Source organism: Belonocnema kinseyi, chromosome 2, assembly GCF_010883055.1.
Source record: "Belonocnema kinseyi isolate 2016_QV_RU_SX_M_011 chromosome 2, B_treatae_v1, whole genome shotgun sequence".
Lineage (NCBI taxonomy): Eukaryota > Metazoa > Arthropoda > Insecta > Hymenoptera > Cynipidae > Belonocnema > Belonocnema kinseyi.
In genome coordinates this window covers 71,626,685-71,644,811 of record NC_046658.1, presented here as the reverse complement: position 1 = coordinate 71,644,811, position 18,127 = coordinate 71,626,685, and the positions used below count along the sequence as shown (strand labels likewise).

The following is an 18,127-nucleotide window of genomic DNA, read 5'->3' as shown; positions in this document are numbered from 1 at the left end:
TTTTTTCCACGCGTTTTTCAAGTTCATACTCAGCACTCGCCGCGACGGGATCAACATCTTCATTACGACGATCATAATCGTTAACTGAATGTGTAGAATAAACGCGCATTGGTCCCGTGTCGAAAGTGATTTTCCCCGATTTCTTAACCAGTACTGGCTCTGGCATTTCTTCATCTTCGTCCTCTGATTCTCGAAGACCCGCGACTTCCATCCAGAAGTGGCCATCTTCAAAGTAGTGCACGCCATTTTCCACAAGAATCTAAAAATAAAATAAAATACAGGCATTTTTAGTACAACTTAGAAACTTTTCAATGCACTGTCAAGCTTTTCTAAATCTAAATAATTAGAAAATTAAATTACGATTTTTCCAGGAACGGGAGTATAGTCGTCCTGCTGTTCTGTCTCGGTGTCGTCATTAGTTTCTTGGGTATCATTCAAACTGCTGACAGATCCGAGTAATCCACTTTCGCTACCAGTTACTGATCCTATTTGACTTTCAGTCAACGAGTCGATTGTTAAATCGCTGCGTGATCTGTGTGATAAACTGAAATTGGGGAAAAGTTATGAGGAATTCAGTTTTTAATTTTAGATTGAAGGAAAATCCTGGGCCCATTCCTCTGTTCCTACAAGTCTTGGTATTTGAACAGAAAGAGCAACTTAAAGGAGCAGAAGAAGCGACATTCGTTAACACCCAACTTGCCCTAAATAATGCAATATCAATTAAGCTAAACAAAGCAACAGCAATTCACCTATAATCCTGAGTGGTACTGTTGACTTGACTGGAGTCTTGGGCTGATAGAACATCCGAAAGCCAATCCGGAGCGTTATCCTGGTCCTCTTTGTCTTTACTACTCTCTGCTTCTTGATCCTCTGGTTTATCTTCAGTTACAAGTCCGTTGGCACTTGTAGGTGACAATAACCTGGCAATTTCTTGAGCTTCCTCATCTGACAGCAGCGCCGATCCTTGTCTATTTCATCATTCACAATTTTGACTGATTCCATTTTTTTGTTTTTCACTTACCGTCATTTCGACGAGTGAGACTTCAGGGTTGTTACAGAATTCCAAATTACTGGATTTGACAGGTTAATCAACGAATTATTTTTAAATTTTACAGAATCTGTAGCAACCCTGCACTTTTTTTATATTCATATGTTAATCTACCAAATTTACTCACCTGATTTTCTTCTCCAAAATTCTGTAAGATCCCAGAGAGTTGTTGTTGCCAGGCACATATATAATTGAATGCAAACAAAAAACTGGTATAATAAAAGAAATTATATCAGCCCCCTTAATTTTATCAACTGCAACATTCAATCCAAAAGCTTGAGATACTGAAGAGCATTTGCAAAATTAAGAAACGAAATTAGCTTTCCAATTTCATCCACCTCGCACTGCGAAGCATGACATGCCATTTCTCTTTATGATCAATCGAGGGGTTGACAACTTTTGAGTGCACACAAGATTTCAAAGATTTGAAAACATTTCTAGAAGCTTTATGCACACGATTTCAAGAGTGATCAATCCATCGTGATAAATAGACAAGTTTAAAACTGAACTCATTTCTCTTGAAAGAATGCTCGACATTATTAAGAAATTAATCAAAGAAAATATTCTTACCGAGAGCTTAAAAGATTCTCCGCCTCATCAGGTGTCATCGTGTCCGGAGTCATAAGAACAACCTGACTCGTAGTTAACTTAACAGTCTCTACAGGTCCATTAAAATTTGGAGTCTCCAACGAGGGCAAGCTCTCTAAATTCGTAACAGTTTTGGCATCGCTGGAGTCACTGTCTTCAATCAAACTATTATCAGACACTTTTTGATCCTCCAACAAATCCTTTTTCAAAGGAGAAGCTATCTTAACATGCGTTTTATCCCCAAGAACATTACCCGGAGTTAAATTATTCTCCGTCTGTCTTAATTTCGCCAGTTCTGCCTTCTGTTTCTCCTGTTCCCAGGTCGTTTGCACCGATTCTTCCAGTTCTTTATCAAACCCGACAGAGATGGAAGAATTTAATTTATCTGTCTTTGCAATCTGTTCAGTCACTTCACTTGCTCTCTCAATTTCCACGTTGTTTATAGACAAAAGGTCTAACGTCGAATGCTTATCACACACATCCTTCTCTTCATTACTGGATTCCTTATATAAATTACTGCCCTGATTAGTAGCATTATTAGAATACTGATTTGTACTTGTATTAGATTTATCTAAATAATCCGCCTTGTTTTCGAGATCCGTGAAACTAGCTCGTTTGCCAGAAACTTCTTCCTTGTTTTTCGCGAGTTTCTCCCGAACCGAAACCTTTATTTGATCGTTCTTAGCATTGGAAACTGTCTTCTGACACTGGAGATCAATGGCCTGTTTCTCTTTCGACACTTCAGCTTGGAAAGTATTGTTTTCTAGAGAGAAAGCTTGGCTTTCTTTCAATATAGAATTCGTCACTGTTGCCTGCTGGAACCTGTAGAGGCCATCCTGGGGAACTTTTGTCGAGTTCTGATCCGTGAAAGAAGACTTGGTATCGAGATTGGTCTTGTTTTCGACGTTAGCAAGGGACTTGCTTTTAGCTTGTTCCTGTGTTTGCTGGATTCGTTTCACGTAGGGCAATGGCACGGGAATTTCTTTATGTTCCAGAGTTGGGTATTCCTGATCCGAACTGATGACTGAGGGTGGTCGATGACCTAACCCAGCAGCAGGTAACTCAACTCGAACGTGCGATCGCCTGATGACAGTTGCAGTATCCGTTTCACTGAATTTCGACTCCTTTTCTGCATTTTCGTCTTTCTCCAAAATCCTCTCGGTGTAGCTTGTCGGCTTTTCCGGTTCCTCTGTCTCCAAGTCATAACTGCTTCGCCCTGGAATTGAAGAAGAAAGCTTACTATATTCGAGTATCGAGCGAGAATCCGGTTTTAAATAGAACTATTAATGACTTAAAAATATTAAACGTAACATATCACCACAAAAGTTTAAACAAACTAATTAATATAAGAATTTTAAAAGAAAATAAGAAAGAATGCATAACTTTGATACAAAATCATGTTGAGGGAATCTTATTCTCAAAAGTTCTTCTAAATAGAGGATATTTTTAGCGAATCATTGCGTAGTGGATAAATTTTGAAAACTGATGACAAAAAAATTTTATATACCTCGACAATCGATGCAGAGTAGACGGAGACACATAGCACTAATAAAAATATGTTTTTCTGTTTTTTAATTATACAAACATTTCAAAAACATCAGAGATGCATATAAACAAATCGTGTGTCAATAGTTTCTATCACAGTAAACAAGTAATTAATAATACAAAAATATAAGAAAATAATAGGAATAACTAATAATAGTTCATGTTTTATTTTCCTCGATGGAACACTGCACTAAAAGTTAAGATTGAAAGAAATCTGCAGGAGGTATCTTCTGGGGACATTGAATTTATTTATATCTTGAAAGCACCATTAAAGACTTGTAAAATAAAAAAATATTTGTCTATTCACTCGTCAGTATTAGGTTTCAATTAACAGTTGAATTGAACTTGTTTTTCAGGATTAGTAGATAATTTATGAACTACCGAAGCACATTGACGATATAAGTGAATTTAGGTACAAGCAGACAGATGCCAAACGGAGTTCATACTGATTTCTATAAATAATGCCGTCGCCGTATGGTAGGCGGAGAAGGTTGAAATCGGAAAGAGGCGGTGGAGGAGGACGAAGTCGAGTAGGGGCTTAGGCGCTATACTTTTACTTTTTGCTATTTTGGCAGACTTCCACTTTGAGTGTGTGGGTAAGATACCCACCATGGCTGATTACAATAAGTCCACTTAGAGTGGGTGAAAAGCCCTCTGCTATTTTAAGCAGCAAGTGTTATTTTTAAACAACCGTGTGGGCGTCATTCATAAAGGACACGTTAGTAAAGACTGCTGATTAACAGGGAAATTAAAACAATATCAGGTCGCACAGACCCTATGGGATAAAAACAGGAACGAATTAAAAAAAAATTGTAGTACAAAAAATGTCATTGATTTCGGTAAAAATTGAATGAATTCAGAAGAATTTAAGGTAAACGAGAAGAATTTGATGAAGTTCATACAAATTCAAAGTAAATTTAAAAAATTCAAATGAATTGGAAACAATTTTAAAATATGTAAAAATTTAATTGAATTCAGTAACTTTGAAATGAGCTTAGAAAAATTGAAGGGAATTCAAAAGAATTTCATGAAATGTCTAAAAAATAAAAGTGAGGTTCAAAGATTTCAGGATCAATTAAATAAAAACTTTTAAAAATTAAAAAAAAAATCAGTTGAATTAAGGAAAAATGAGTTAATTTAGAAGAATTACAGTGAATTCAAAAATGCAAGAGAATTCCAAAGAATTAAAAAGAATGCAGGGTGAATTAAACAAAATAATTTAAAATCTCTTAAAATCTTTAAACCCCTACTAATTTCTAACTGAATTTAAAAAGCAATCGCATGAATTGAAAATAATTCAAACATATGAAAAAATGCATTGAACTGAGTAAGATCGGAATGAGTTTAGAAAAATTAAAGAGAATTAAAAAGATTTGCCTAAGAATTGAAGGTGAGTTTTAAAGACTTCAAGATGAATTAAACAAAAAGTTTTTAAAAGTCCATTGAGTTGAGTATAATTTAGGGAATTTCGAAGAATTCAAAAGAATTTAAAAGAATTCAGGGCGAATTCAAAATAAATTGAAAATATATTTGAAAAGGATTTCGATGGGTTTTTTAAATCCTGAGGATCAAGTGATAAAATGATCAGAGGATTTGAAATATTTCAAATTATGTTTTAAAATTCCTTGGCTTTTTCATGAGCTTCAAAAAATTTCAAGAGATTTCAAAAGTTTTTTAAATTTTAGATTATTTTAAAAGATTACAAAGAAATTTTATTATTGACTTGAGTAATTCAATGGAATTTCAAAGGGTTTTAAATGATTTTGGATATTTTAAAAGAGTCCCAGGAATTTTCTAGAGCTTTAAAAAATTCCAAAAGATTTCGAAGGGTTATAATAATTTTAAGGATTTAAACAAAATTTGCATGCGGTTTTTTATAATGTTGGATGATGTAGATGGATTTTACAGGACATAACTTTCACAGGATGATATAATATTTTAATGGCATCCAGGAATCCTGAAAAATTAATTAAAATAGTTTATTGAACTTTTAAAATCCCTTAGAATATTTTGAAATGTCTTAAAAAGTTGACGTCTTGTAAAATCCTTCCTATATCTACCGTAATTCTAGAAAATTCTTTAAAACTACGTAGATTTTTTTAAAATCCCTTGAAATGATTAAAATGTTTAAAAATCGCTTGAAATTGTTTAAACTCTAGAAAATGCCTGCGAATCTTTTAAAATACCCTAACATATTTCAAATTAGTTGAAAATCGCATTGAATTACTCAAATCAATTACAAATTTCTTTGTAAACTTTTCAAATAAACTAAAATATTTCAAATTCTTAAAAATCTTTTGAAATCCCTTGCAATTTTTTGAAGCTTATGAAAAGGTCAAGGAATTTGCAGAAAATACCTTGAAATATTTCAAACTCTTTGATAATTTTATCACTTAATCCTCATAATCGAATAAATAAAAACTTAAAAATTTTTTTTAAATCTATTGAATTAAGTAGAATTGAGTAAATTCAGAAGAATCCAAGTGACTTTAAAAAATTCAAAAGAATTCCAAAACCTACAAAATACCTCTCTTCTCGTGATTAAATTCTTTGGAATACCCTAAAATATCATAAAATTCCATAAAATTCTACAATGATATTACCTGAAATACTGAGAAATGTATGTATTCAAGTACATTGAGAGCTTTAAAATCCCCTAAAACCATTGAAATCCTCGTAAACATGATCAAATCCCGTAAAATATTTGAAAACCTTATAGGTCCTGTAACATCGCTCCATATCTTCCAAAATTCGAGAAAATTCAATATCCTAAAATATTTCAAAAGCTTTGAAATCCCTTTAAATCATTGAAATTATTTAATAATTCCTTGGAATCTTTTAAAATTCCCGAAAATATTTCAAATTAAAAGATCCTGAAAATGCCTTAGAAGTTTTTAAAATACCCTAAAATCTTAAATATCTCTTCAAACTATTGAAATCTATTAAAGATTTTTCGGAATCTTTCAAAATACCATGAAATATTTCAAAAAAATTCAGACAATTCAGAAAAAGGGATATACCTGAATTGAATATTAACCCCATTAGTAAATTTATTGAAATAAAAGTAAACAATAGGATCTTTTCACGTAAAAAGGTGACTGAAAAGTGATTTGTGAAAAAATTAACTGATAGTAACTATGTGACAGTCCCGATTATTTTTCGCAGTTACTTCTTAAAGAACTTTTTTGATTTTCTACTTTTTTCAAAATTCCTGACTCTTGGCAGCTTTGATTTTTAAAATAAATTTTGTAAAGTTACATTATGGGCTGCAAATAGGAACCAAATCTTGAAAATAGGGTGCTTTAAGCACCTTAACTGAATATATGGTACAATAGGGGATATAGGGGTCGGTCTGTGAGGCCATTAATATTGTCTACCATTTCGCCACCTGGTGCCCAAAACTGGAACTAGAAAGAGTAGGTACAATTTCAAAGTTGTACATTAATTGTTGCATAAAAGTGTTTTTACGATAGTTTTGTGAAGTATAAAACAATGATTGAATACTACAAACAAATCTTCATAAAAAATAAACAGTTTTGGATAGAATTTGCATATTACACAGTGAAAAAACACATTTTCGTTAAATAGATTAAAAAAAAAAATATTTCACTATTTCATGTAAGTTTCAATAAATTTAAGTTTAAATAAACTTTAATTAATATATGTAGCGACAAATTTTATCCAGATTATGCGAAGAATACGAATAATAGACGATTTAGGGTGGCCGTTTTAATCCAAGAAAAAAATTTCCAGTCATTTCCCGGTTCGCAAACATTTTTCACGGTCAATAAAATTAAAAAAATCGAAATCTAAAGCTAACTATTTTTCCATTTGAATTAATAAAAACTGAGATGCAAATGAAAGCACTCAAAGTGGAACTGTTGCGAATTTCAAACTTTTAAAATAATTTACACGTATAAAATGGAAGATACTAACACTTTTAAACTGAACAATTTTTAATTAAATGCAGTTAAACTGCAAGCTAAATTTCTTTAGTTTTATAAATTGTAGAGTTAAAGATTTAGATTCAGTTCTAAATATATAATTTCACGCTATCATTTTCAATACTCTAAAGTCTAAATTGAAGAATCAATCAATTAATTAAATTGCTTTTCAAAATTATATCATTTAAAGCAATTTTAAGCCAGAAACATTAGAAATTGAACGATTACATTGTTTTATAAACTGAACACTTCTTAAATCAAAAGTTAAATTATTTACATTTTAAATGGTTAAAAAACTTTTAAAATGCTTCCAAATTTTATTTGAAAATCTTGAAATATCTGCATGTTGTTTACATTTTTTTCTAAATTTTTGTATTATTTTTGAAATTATTTCAGAACTTCTAAATATGCTTTGAAATGAATCCAATTTTTTATAAATTTCTTTTTAAATGCTGCCAAATTAAACAAATTCCCTTAAAATATTTCACATTCATTTTTGATAATTTTGTAAATCTTTCTAAATCTTTTTGAATAATTACTCAAAATTATCTTAAAAAAAACATGAATTTTTATAGAAAATATTTTTATTCTTCTGAAGCCATTTCAAATTCATAAAAATCTTTAAAAATTTAGTTCGAAATCTGCCAAAATCTATAGTTTGGCGGTAACGTACACACTTTGTTTGAATTATTTCAAATAATTTCAAGTTTTAAATTGAATTTGAATTTTTTCAAAACTTCTAAATATTTCTTCAACTTCCTTGCATTTTTTAAGAATAATATGTTATTGTTATTTATACATCGAAGTTCAAAAATTTGACTTGAAAATTAAATTTTTTTTTTTAACAGATCAATTAAAATGTAACGTTAAAAATTTAGTTTTTAATATTTAACTAGAATTACTGATTTTAAATAAACAGTCAGAGATTTCTAAGTATTTAGTAACTCTTATTTTTCTTAATTAAAAAATTTCAAATTGAATGGTTTAAAAATGGAATATTTTAGACTAAAATAATACTTGAAATTTAATAAAACCCTTTATTTATGAATATATTATTTAGAAGTTATTTTTAAAGTGAAAATAGTTTATAAAATTTCAATCGGGATTGGGAACTGATTTCGAATCGTCTTGTAAAATTAATTATTATTCTCTTTTTAAACCTTAAAGAACAGTTTAATTTTAAAAATCATTGTTAATTTATATTCACAGTTGATCAACTAAAAATTTATTTTTAAAAAGTATGGAAATCACAGTTGTACAGATATTTCTGTAAAAAATATGTTTCTTCATCTTATAAGAAGTAAACTCTATCTGTACCCTTTTGTTTCCGATAGACTTTCTTTTAGTATCCAACAAATACTTTAAACTCCACAACAAAAATCGTTGAAAAACTTTTATGCAAAAATTAATGTACAACTTTAAAATCGTACCTATTCTTTCTAGTTCGGATTTTTTTCAGCAGGTAACATATCGCAGTTTAACCATACCCAATAGATATTAACTAGATCTTAACCAATTTTTTTTTTATCGGTAGAAATAAAAATCATTTAAAACATCAACAATTTCATATCTAAAGCTTTCAAATTTACACAATGTTTCTGCTTTGCTACTAAAAAAAATTTAATGCAGGCGTTTGGAAATAAAGTATATATATTTTTTTAATTCTCTAGGAGCTTAACCACTTAACTTTTGATTGAACACCAGATTTCAACAAGATTTGCCTTAAAAACATTATAGAGCAGGCTGTAAATGAGTTATTCGAATTTTCAAATGACCAATAAGCATTTAAGAAGCACTATCTTTTAAAATCCATACTTACTAACAACAAAAAACACAATTCAAAATAAAATTCATCGTCTCAAAAGTAAAATAATCACTTTCTTCTGCTTAGATAATAAGAAACAATACTCACCAGTTTGAGTTTTCTCGGACATTTCCTTCTCAGCTTTCTCCTCCTTGCTGTCCTTCGAAGGTGAACTAGGAGAACTCATACTCGATGAAGCACTATCAGTATTCCTCGAAGGAGGTCTCAATTCACCCTCCGGTGACCTGACTCTCTCCCTCTTCACTTCCGCAACAATACTATCCTTTCTTTTAACCGTATCAATACAAGGTTTCGCCCAATCAGGTCTCGAATCCGTCCTAAATACTTCATTATTAAATTCCTCATCAGAAGCTTCCTTAGACGAAGTCGAATTTGTCACACTCTTCAAAATCTCTTCATTCTTCGCGATCCATTCATTCTTCCACTCTGAAGTCTTTGGCGGTGACCTCGACACATTATTCGGATAATTAGAATATTCAGGAATGTCCAAATAATCGTCTTTTATCGCTTTGTTCTCCGAGCCACTGGATATTACATTATCCATGGAAGCACTTCGAGTTGGACTGGCGTTACCAATCCTCTCATTGGAGGAAACAAACCCTTTGACCGGTGTCACAATTTCCGGACTAGCGGCATTTCTAATACTCTTGGAATGCACGCTAGCCTCCGAATCCTGCTCATTCTTTGCTGACTCTAAATTAATTTCCGAATTATTCTTTTCCGCTTGTTTCGCTGTATTTTTTGTCTTGTCTTTCTGCACAACCGCGTACTCCGGCATCCCATCGTCATTTTGATTTTGAAAGTCCTTTTCATGCTCCTCGTTCTTGTTCGGCTCTCCCACATTTTTCTGAATCTCTGCATATTCGGGTATCGTGGGCGAGGAATCGTTGAATTTGGCAATCGTGGCGTATTCTGGACTCGCGTAATCAGGAGTCGTGGGACTGGATCCTATGCTGATAGGTCTTTCTTTTCTTGAATTACCAGTTGATGAATTTCTAGTTGGCGGAAGAGGCGGAGGCGGAGAAGTTGAAGGCGAAGGCCTAATGGAGCAGAAGCTAGCTGACCTAGTCGCGGGAACACAGAAAACTTCACTCGACCGCTTTGACTCTTTGCCCTGATTGTTTGTTTTTTGTAATTGTGAATCCTCGACCCTGTACAAATTTTGATTTAGCGACTTCTGAACCACGGAGTGATTCGGATCGGAGTTGTATCTACTGGGTCTTGTTTTCGAGAAGTGACTCGTCCAGTTCTTCTGCTTCTCGATCAACTCCTTCGAGTTCAATCTCCGCTCAGGCTTCTCAGGCTTTTCTGGTCGCTCGTCCAGTCGATTTTCCTTGCCACTGTGCTTGTCGAATTTCCCGAAGCATACGCGGGGCCTTAATCTATCAGTAATACTGTCAGCGGCGTGTGAGTGTCCGTTTTCGAAATGTCGTTCGGCATTTAGTGCTGGGACGCTGGCACTCCAGTTACTTAAATGATCCCTCGTTCCTGGAGGGGAAGGTGAGCGGGGACGAGGAGATCGAGCTGGTGATGTGCAACCCGATCCGGAATTTGCTGAACTTGATCTCGAACGCAGACCATGCAAGTTTGTCGGCTTTGTGATTCGATCCGCCCTGAAAATTAAGTTAAATTAATGTTCAAAAGCACTTTAACAAGGAATTTTTCAAAAATCATTTAAAATATTTACGGTCGATTCGATTTATTCTCCTCGCCGAGTTTCTCGAAAAGTGCTCGAGCATTGTTGAAACGGGCAACGTGACTTTCGGTCCTTACGACAGTAACTTGTGTAGGAGAGTCTTTGAGGGGGGAAGGCGGTTCTTTAAAACCATCCGTATGAATTGCAGTTGGTCTGTGGCTAAAATTTTCCGACTGTGGCTTTGACTGAAAGATGTTTGCAATTGCGGACACTTTCGTACCGCCCACACGTTTCTTGTCGTCCACTGTAGCCATCTTAGACTTCCCCAGGATGCACTGTAATTATAGTAATTACACACTTGACAACTTTAGGACTTTTAATAGTTAGTTCTAGTGACACCAACTTAAACTACTAACAGCACATGAAAAGGTCTTGGGCTTTTTAAAATCAGGATGGCCACCAAAATTTTGGAAAAATGTCCGGTCTTTAATTTTATCTTCTAATACTTCAAATTCATTGCATATTAAGTCAAATTAATGTCGACGCTACTACAGTAAATTTAATTTTAACCGCTTCAAATTCCGAACTTTTCATGTAAAAATATTGCATTTTCAACCGGATAGATGAATGAATTTTTAAGCAAATAGTTGAATTTTCAATCAAAAAGAATAATTTTCTACCAAAAAATACAATTTTTCAACAAAATACATGAATTTTCGACCTTAAAGGTGAAATTTCAAAGAAGAAGACTAATTTTTAACCAAAAAAGACGATTTAAAAAAAAAATACATGCATATTTAACAAAATAGGTGAATTTTTAACTAAAAAAGATAAATTGTGTACCAAAAATTGAATAGTTGAATTTTCACTCATAAAATCAAAGTTAGAACAAAGAGATGAATTTCCTATAAAACGATAGAATATTTAATTGAAATAGTTACAATTTCTGTTTAAAAAAAGTGCCTGCATGGCTAGTCTAGTTTCAACTAAAACTATGATTCTTCAACTCGAAGAGCTGAATTGTAAACCAAAATGCTGCATTCTCAACTAAAAAGATTAATTTTTACAAAAAAGACGAATTTTCTACATTTTCAACTAAAAAAGATCATTTTTCAAACAAAAGTTGAATACTTAAATTTGAACACTTAAATTTGTATTTAAAAAATAAATGTTCAACCAAAGAGACGAATTTTTAGCTAAAAATATTGAATATTTAACTGGAATAGTTACATTTTCAATTCTAAAAACTCATTTTCAACCGAAAAAAAATTCAACAAAATAGTTCAAGCTTCAACTGGAATTGTCTATATTTTTAGTAAAAAATTAAATTTCAGGCAATGAAAAAACAGATTTTCCAGAAAAGAAGTCATTTATCAACCAAAGAGACGATTTTAAAAAAGTGTAACATTCAACCAAGTAATTAAATGCTCATTATAAAAAAGATCAATTTCTCCACGGAAAATGTAATAGTTGATATTTTAACCTGAAATACTTAAAATTTTTAATCAAAAACAACAACAAAAACTTTTCAACGAAAAAATATTTTTCAGTGAAGAGAGAGAGAAAAAATGGGAAGATTAATTTTCTACCGAAATGAGTGAATTTTTAACAAAATAAAAGATCAAATTTCAAATATAAATAGAATAGTTAAATTTTCAGTTAAAAAAATTAATTTCCAACAAAAAACGAAAAGTCCAATAATAGTTGAACACAGTGATATAAAGCTACATTTACAAATGAAGAATGATTGTAATTCAATTTTATATTGCAATTAAAAAAATTGCATGCTCTGGAAAAAATTCTCTGACTTCAAAAAATAAAATCCTATCATTTCTATGTGTTTCCAAGTATACAAAAATTCCCTTGAAATTCCAGGTAGGGTAGACACCGTGCAAGACATAAATACAAAAATTCTTCATTTTTTGGATCCCATTCAAGTTTACGCAAAAAAGTAATATAATGTTTAGCAATATGAAAGTTAATTATTATTTCAATTTGTCGTATTTCAGTACAATCTCACCATTAAGCGATTTTTTTGCTTCTTTAAAGAGGAAGTTTAGTAGGAGTGACGATTTCTAATTTCTAAAAATAGGTTCATTTAACTGCATTCCAACTAAAACATATTTTATATATATATGATGTGTTAACAAAATGGCTGGACGTCTCTGTTTATATCTCAAAACAGATAGAAGAATTTTTTAAATATTAAGCTTAACATTTTTTTTGCACTTTCATAATTTTATTAAAATCTATTTTTAGCTATAACTTTCAATTTTCATAATTTAAGTTTAATGTACCTATGAATAAGAAATAATAATCGTGTAAATACGAATCGATTGACTTAAAATAACTCCTAAGAATTTTACAAGCTCACGTTAATGTATTTAGAAAAAATATTCCCGGAACATAAATGTATAAAATTGTCTTAAGATGCAATATTGTTGGAATTAATCGTTAATTTGAACATTATTTAATTATTACATACATATTTCCAATTTAAGGAAGCCACTCATATATTTGCTTAATGAGGAAGAAAAGTGATCCTACAATGAGCAGAAAAGTAGATACAAGCACAATTTTGCAGTAAGTTGTTTATCGAAAATATTAAAAATACAAACAAAATGCAAAAGGGTAATTTTCCAGATGGTCGCCACTCTGCAAAAAACATATTTCGAAAAACAGTATACTTTAAAAGCATTTGCGACAATTTCATAGGAAAACAGGATGTCGTGAAGAGTATTATCCCGAATACGCAAATAGACCGACATTGTTACGTCGATATACTATTTTGTTCGTGACAATTCTAATAGGTGGATACAATGTAATACATTCTATTCTGCTATTACGTGACGTCTTTCTATACTAAGGTGGTCCAAAAAATAAAAAAATTGACGCTGCTCGCGAAATCTTCGTTCCGTTTATTGAAAAGAAATATGTATAAATATAAAAAACGAAAATGAATATAGATAATAATGATCAGAGAATTAATAATTATATAAATTTATATATAAATGTATAAAAAATCATATTATTAAGAAAACACCCATCAATATTAATTCTTCTGAAAATATAATTTTACCGATGAATTCGCGGTAAAAATTTAAGAATATAATCTCTTTGAAGTTTTTTTTTTAAGTCGAAAATAAGGATATTAAGCTTAAATTTATACTATGTTATTTTTTCTTCTAAAGGACCAAAATTTTAGAGAGCACTATTTTTTGAATTTTTTGCTTTTGCTATTATTTATGGACCACCCTAGTCTATCTTCAACCATTTTACAAAAATTTTGCAATATTAAACATGGAAAACTAGAGAGTAATCTTACGGATTAAATTGTTCAAAAAACATACCCTGGGTTCTTTTGTGAACTTTCAGATGCAAATTGTCCCTTAAATTTTTAGTGCTTCAGCCCATTGTCATAAGTGTGGATTCCTCTCTTACCAGTCATTTAAGAAACTGGAAAAAAAAGAAACAACTGGTTATTGACAATCAAATTCGTGATTAAAATCAGTTCGTTGGTGAGGACCTTGAATTTTAAATTGTGCTCAAAGGGCCTTTGTATCAGAAAATTTCTGGTCAATGAGCATTACCATAGTCCATTGAATTTGCCGACCTTATGAATATTTTTATCCTGTTAGAAGTAAAAAGATATGCCTCCTCAGAGACGATCCAAATTTCTTATCCTAATCAAATTATAATTGATTTACCGTCTTTCAATCATATTGTATTTGTCAGGGCGTCACCTCGGCTAGTTAATGGTACCACATCGCTATGATCGGATAATTTCGGACAAACTAACATGTAAATTAGTCTGATATTGATTCAAAAGACGAAAGCACTTATATCTATACCAAAGGGTGTTTGATCCCAATTAGCTTTCTACTCCTAGGAAAATCTGAATCGGGTGTCAGAGACGTCCAAATGCGGAAGTGCGACCAGTTATAAGCGAGCCATGAATTCTGCTAAACCTTGGAGTTCCGCCTAGAAAATTGCATGCAATTCAAAACAAATCAGCCAGACGGAACTAAAAAAACGACACGTATAATCTTTGTCATTTGGACGTTATTTTCAGAGAAGGCACCTCCAACCACCCATAGTAGATAAAATAATGTAAATCGGCGTCTCAAATCATTGTTGGGCCATCTCTCATCTTCGGTCTTTCGTCTCAATATTGAAATACGAGCCACTACTCATCGTACATCCTCAAAAAAGAATCAGTGGGACAACTTATACCCTGCTTGCAACCGATACCAAGAGGAATCGCTTGTCTGGATTTCCGGCTCGGTTTTCAGTCGCAGACGTTGAGGAGCCAAACAGCAACAACGTCGGCTGAGTCCAATCCAGTTATCAACAAGAGTCGTCCATCCAATGTTCAACCTCAATACATTTACAGATAAGATTCAAGTTCACCCACACCCTCCCTCTATCGGTTACTTAAGTTGTGGTACTTTTGCAGGAACAGAACCAAGAGACAAAGAAAAATCCAGCGTCGCCACTTCCAGTTTTAAATTTCGAACTAATCTGACAACATTGAAGCGTCTTTCTAAAATACATATTTGAACTTTTTATTGCTAACTACGAATTTGTTGAGAGTATTAGAGTAAGGTATAGGTATTGTGAGTCACATGTAAAAGGATTCATTACCGGTTATTTAGCCTTTCCTCGGACCTTAGCCTAGCGCCTTCAGTTAAATAGATAAATCAAGATGTTTTTCTGTAATTAATCTAGTTTAGAATGTTCACTCCTTTAGAACTTCACTTAAGAACTTGTATCGTTGAACTAATGACCAATATATTTATTTTCGTAATTTTTTATAAATAAAATATGCACGTAGATAAAATGACCAATTAAAAAGAAGGTTGAATAGTTTTATATATGTAGCTTTGAAGGTAATTGGTCTATAGTATCGCAGTTTTTATTATCATTATAGGCTTAATGTCTGCAATTTATCGATGCTTTAGGATTTCTGGAAGCAGTCACTGAAAAATGAAAAAAGTGAGAACAAGCTAAGTGGAAGACAGTGTATACAGAGGTGGTCCTTGTCTGGGGATAACCCTCCACCCATGTGCCTGAGTACAGTATACTAGACTCCTGCAATCAATACTTGGTTCAGACAAGAAAAGAGTATCATCTATATACCAAAAATTTGCATTTTTTGCTTCATTGAACTGTCAAGGGAACTTTCTCAAAACCCTTTCTTCATCAAGTTTGATAATCCCTCTTTTTCCAAGAAAAAATATTAAAATTTAACAAAAAGTGCAACTATAAGATTCAAAATTTCCTGCAACTTTTCGATGAGTTTTTCCCTAAATAATAAATATAAATAAACTTTATAAAACATGTAAACTCTAATGAAATGTAAACTCTATTTTACTGGAAGTAGTACACCACTGTCGGGAGGAGGAATCAGTGCATGAGGATATTGAAAATGTACCTTTAAGAGCATCAAAAGACTGATAATCATATTACATTATCAGATGATAATATTTATTTTTTAATCAGAAAAGAGAGATAAACATTTTTTTTTTCGTTTTCACTTGGTATTTGAAGTAAAAATCTTTCTCGAAGAAAAAGGTACAAATTTGTGCAAACGAAGATAATAGATTTGTAGCTCGTTCTTGACACTGATAATTGACGTTACCTGTTCTAATGAGTTACACACAACTTGCTCACGACTAACAATTATCACAGCTGTTCTTATCATTCCTCCTACTTTACTACGAGAGATAAAATTCTGCACGTTGTGCGAAGCATCGATATCAACGTAAAGCATTAAATCGATTCTTGGAAATACAATGGCTTGAAAATTGAAGATTAAATATTAATGTCAGGAGTCTTGTAGAAATATTGCGATAAAGAAACAAACTTTATTGAAGCCAAGGACACGAAAATTTTTCCTACTGAAAATTGGAATACTCAACACTGGACTGATTGGATTACATAAAAAAAACATAATCCCCGAATATTCCAAAACATGCTTAAAAATCAGTACAATTGAGGTTTCTTAATTTTAAAAATTGTTTAATAACATCATTTTTATTATTTACTCGAAATTAGCTTAAATTCGTTTTAACAAAACTAGTTTTTTTGTACTTTAATCCCAATGTGAATATTGCAATAAAAAAATTGTAAATAGAGTTCTGGAAAAATCTGCGTTACTCTCAGAGAACTTTTCAGCTCTAGTTTTCATTCAAACCCAAAGTGCAAAGCATACTGAAACAATACAGACCATATTAGGCTCATAACAGGTAGCAAGCTACACAAATGGACAGGTGACATCAAACTGGGACACCTGAAGACTACTGCACATAAAAGCATGCTGACCTTAATGGTGAAAATTCTGCGTTTTAATCCTATAATTATTCACCTTTTGAATCGTTTGTTATAAACAATGAAAACGAAAAAAAAACAGACGACTATATTTTAATTTCTACTTATAATTTACGTTAAATTTACGTTAAAGAAGATACGTTACGTCAATTTTAATTTTAACTAGTTATAAATACTAGATAAAGTAACTTCAAGCTACATAAAAAGTTAATTTTTTCATTACCTTAATTTTTTCATTTAAAAATCAAAATAACTAAGATATATATTATATATATTCAGTTATTCAGTAACATTTGTCTAAATTTAAGACTCGATTCTGAAAAAACATGTAAAAAATGTAAGTGCCAGGGCGTAAAATGTTTCAAATTTCGGGCAAAACACCTTTTGTATGATTCAATTTGAAACGGGTTAAATTGCTAGCATTTAAACTTAAAAATATTGCATTTTCCAAAAAATATATAAATTTTCAACAGAAGAATCGAGTTTACATCCAACAAATATTTTTCGGACACATTTTACAACCAAAAAGTTTTGCTTTTGATAAAAAATATGACATTTTTTTCGGACGAAATGAATTTCGAAAGGAAAATGTCGAATTTTTAACCATGAAAGAAAGAAAGAATATCTACTAAATTGTTGAATTGTCAAAATTCAAAGACGAACTTTCTACAAACCAGTTACATTTTCAAATCGAAAAGATTAATTTCGAACAAAAAAGTTACTTTTCATTAAAATATATCAAAATAATGAAATTCTTAATACAATGCATATATTTCCAACCAAGTAATTACATTTAAAAAAAAGTAGATACTGATTCCTCAACCAAATCAAATTAACTTTCTACCAGAAGAGGTGAATTATTTCGAAAGGAAAAGTTGAACTGTTAACCAAGAAAAAAATATCCACTAAGACTAAAGTGTTGAATTTTCAATCCAAAAAGAGGAATTTTCTACAAAACAGTTGCATTTTCAAACCGGAAATATGAATTTTAACCAAAAAAGTTCATTTTTAACCAAATAGTTTAACTTTAACAAGCTACTTAAATTTATAACACAATGCATGAATTTTCAACCAAGTAATTACATTTAAAAAAATAGATGAATTCTCAACGAAAAATATACGAGGGTAGTTCAATAAGTCCTTAGAATGACCAACAGATGGCGCGCGAATCGCTCCAAATCATCTGTTTTCAGTCAGCACCACTCCCGACT

The 18,127-nt window shown here is 31.6% G+C and overlaps 1 protein-coding gene across 3 annotated transcripts in view; it reads right to left on the bottom strand.

Moving 5' to 3' along the window:
- Positions 1 to 18,127, bottom strand: part of LOC117168224 — a 43,023-nt gene that overhangs the window by 22,899 nt on the left and 1,997 nt on the right. For all 3 annotated transcript variants that reach the window (XM_033353706.1, XM_033353707.1, XM_033353708.1), the window contains exons 2-9: positions 13,937 to 14,042; positions 10,638 to 10,921; positions 9,038 to 10,563; positions 1,619 to 2,852; positions 1,176 to 1,196; positions 750 to 968; positions 361 to 544; positions 1 to 259 (exon numbers count right to left, since the gene is read on the bottom strand). In XM_033353706.1, the coding sequence (XP_033209597.1) occupies positions 1 to 259; positions 361 to 544; positions 750 to 968; positions 1,176 to 1,196; positions 1,619 to 2,852; positions 9,038 to 10,563; positions 10,638 to 10,900 (3,706 nt within the window). In that variant the 5' untranslated portion in view covers positions 10,901 to 10,921; positions 13,937 to 14,042. The remainder of the gene's footprint in view (positions 260 to 360; positions 545 to 749; positions 969 to 1,175; positions 1,197 to 1,618; positions 2,853 to 9,037; positions 10,564 to 10,637; positions 10,922 to 13,936; positions 14,043 to 18,127) is intronic.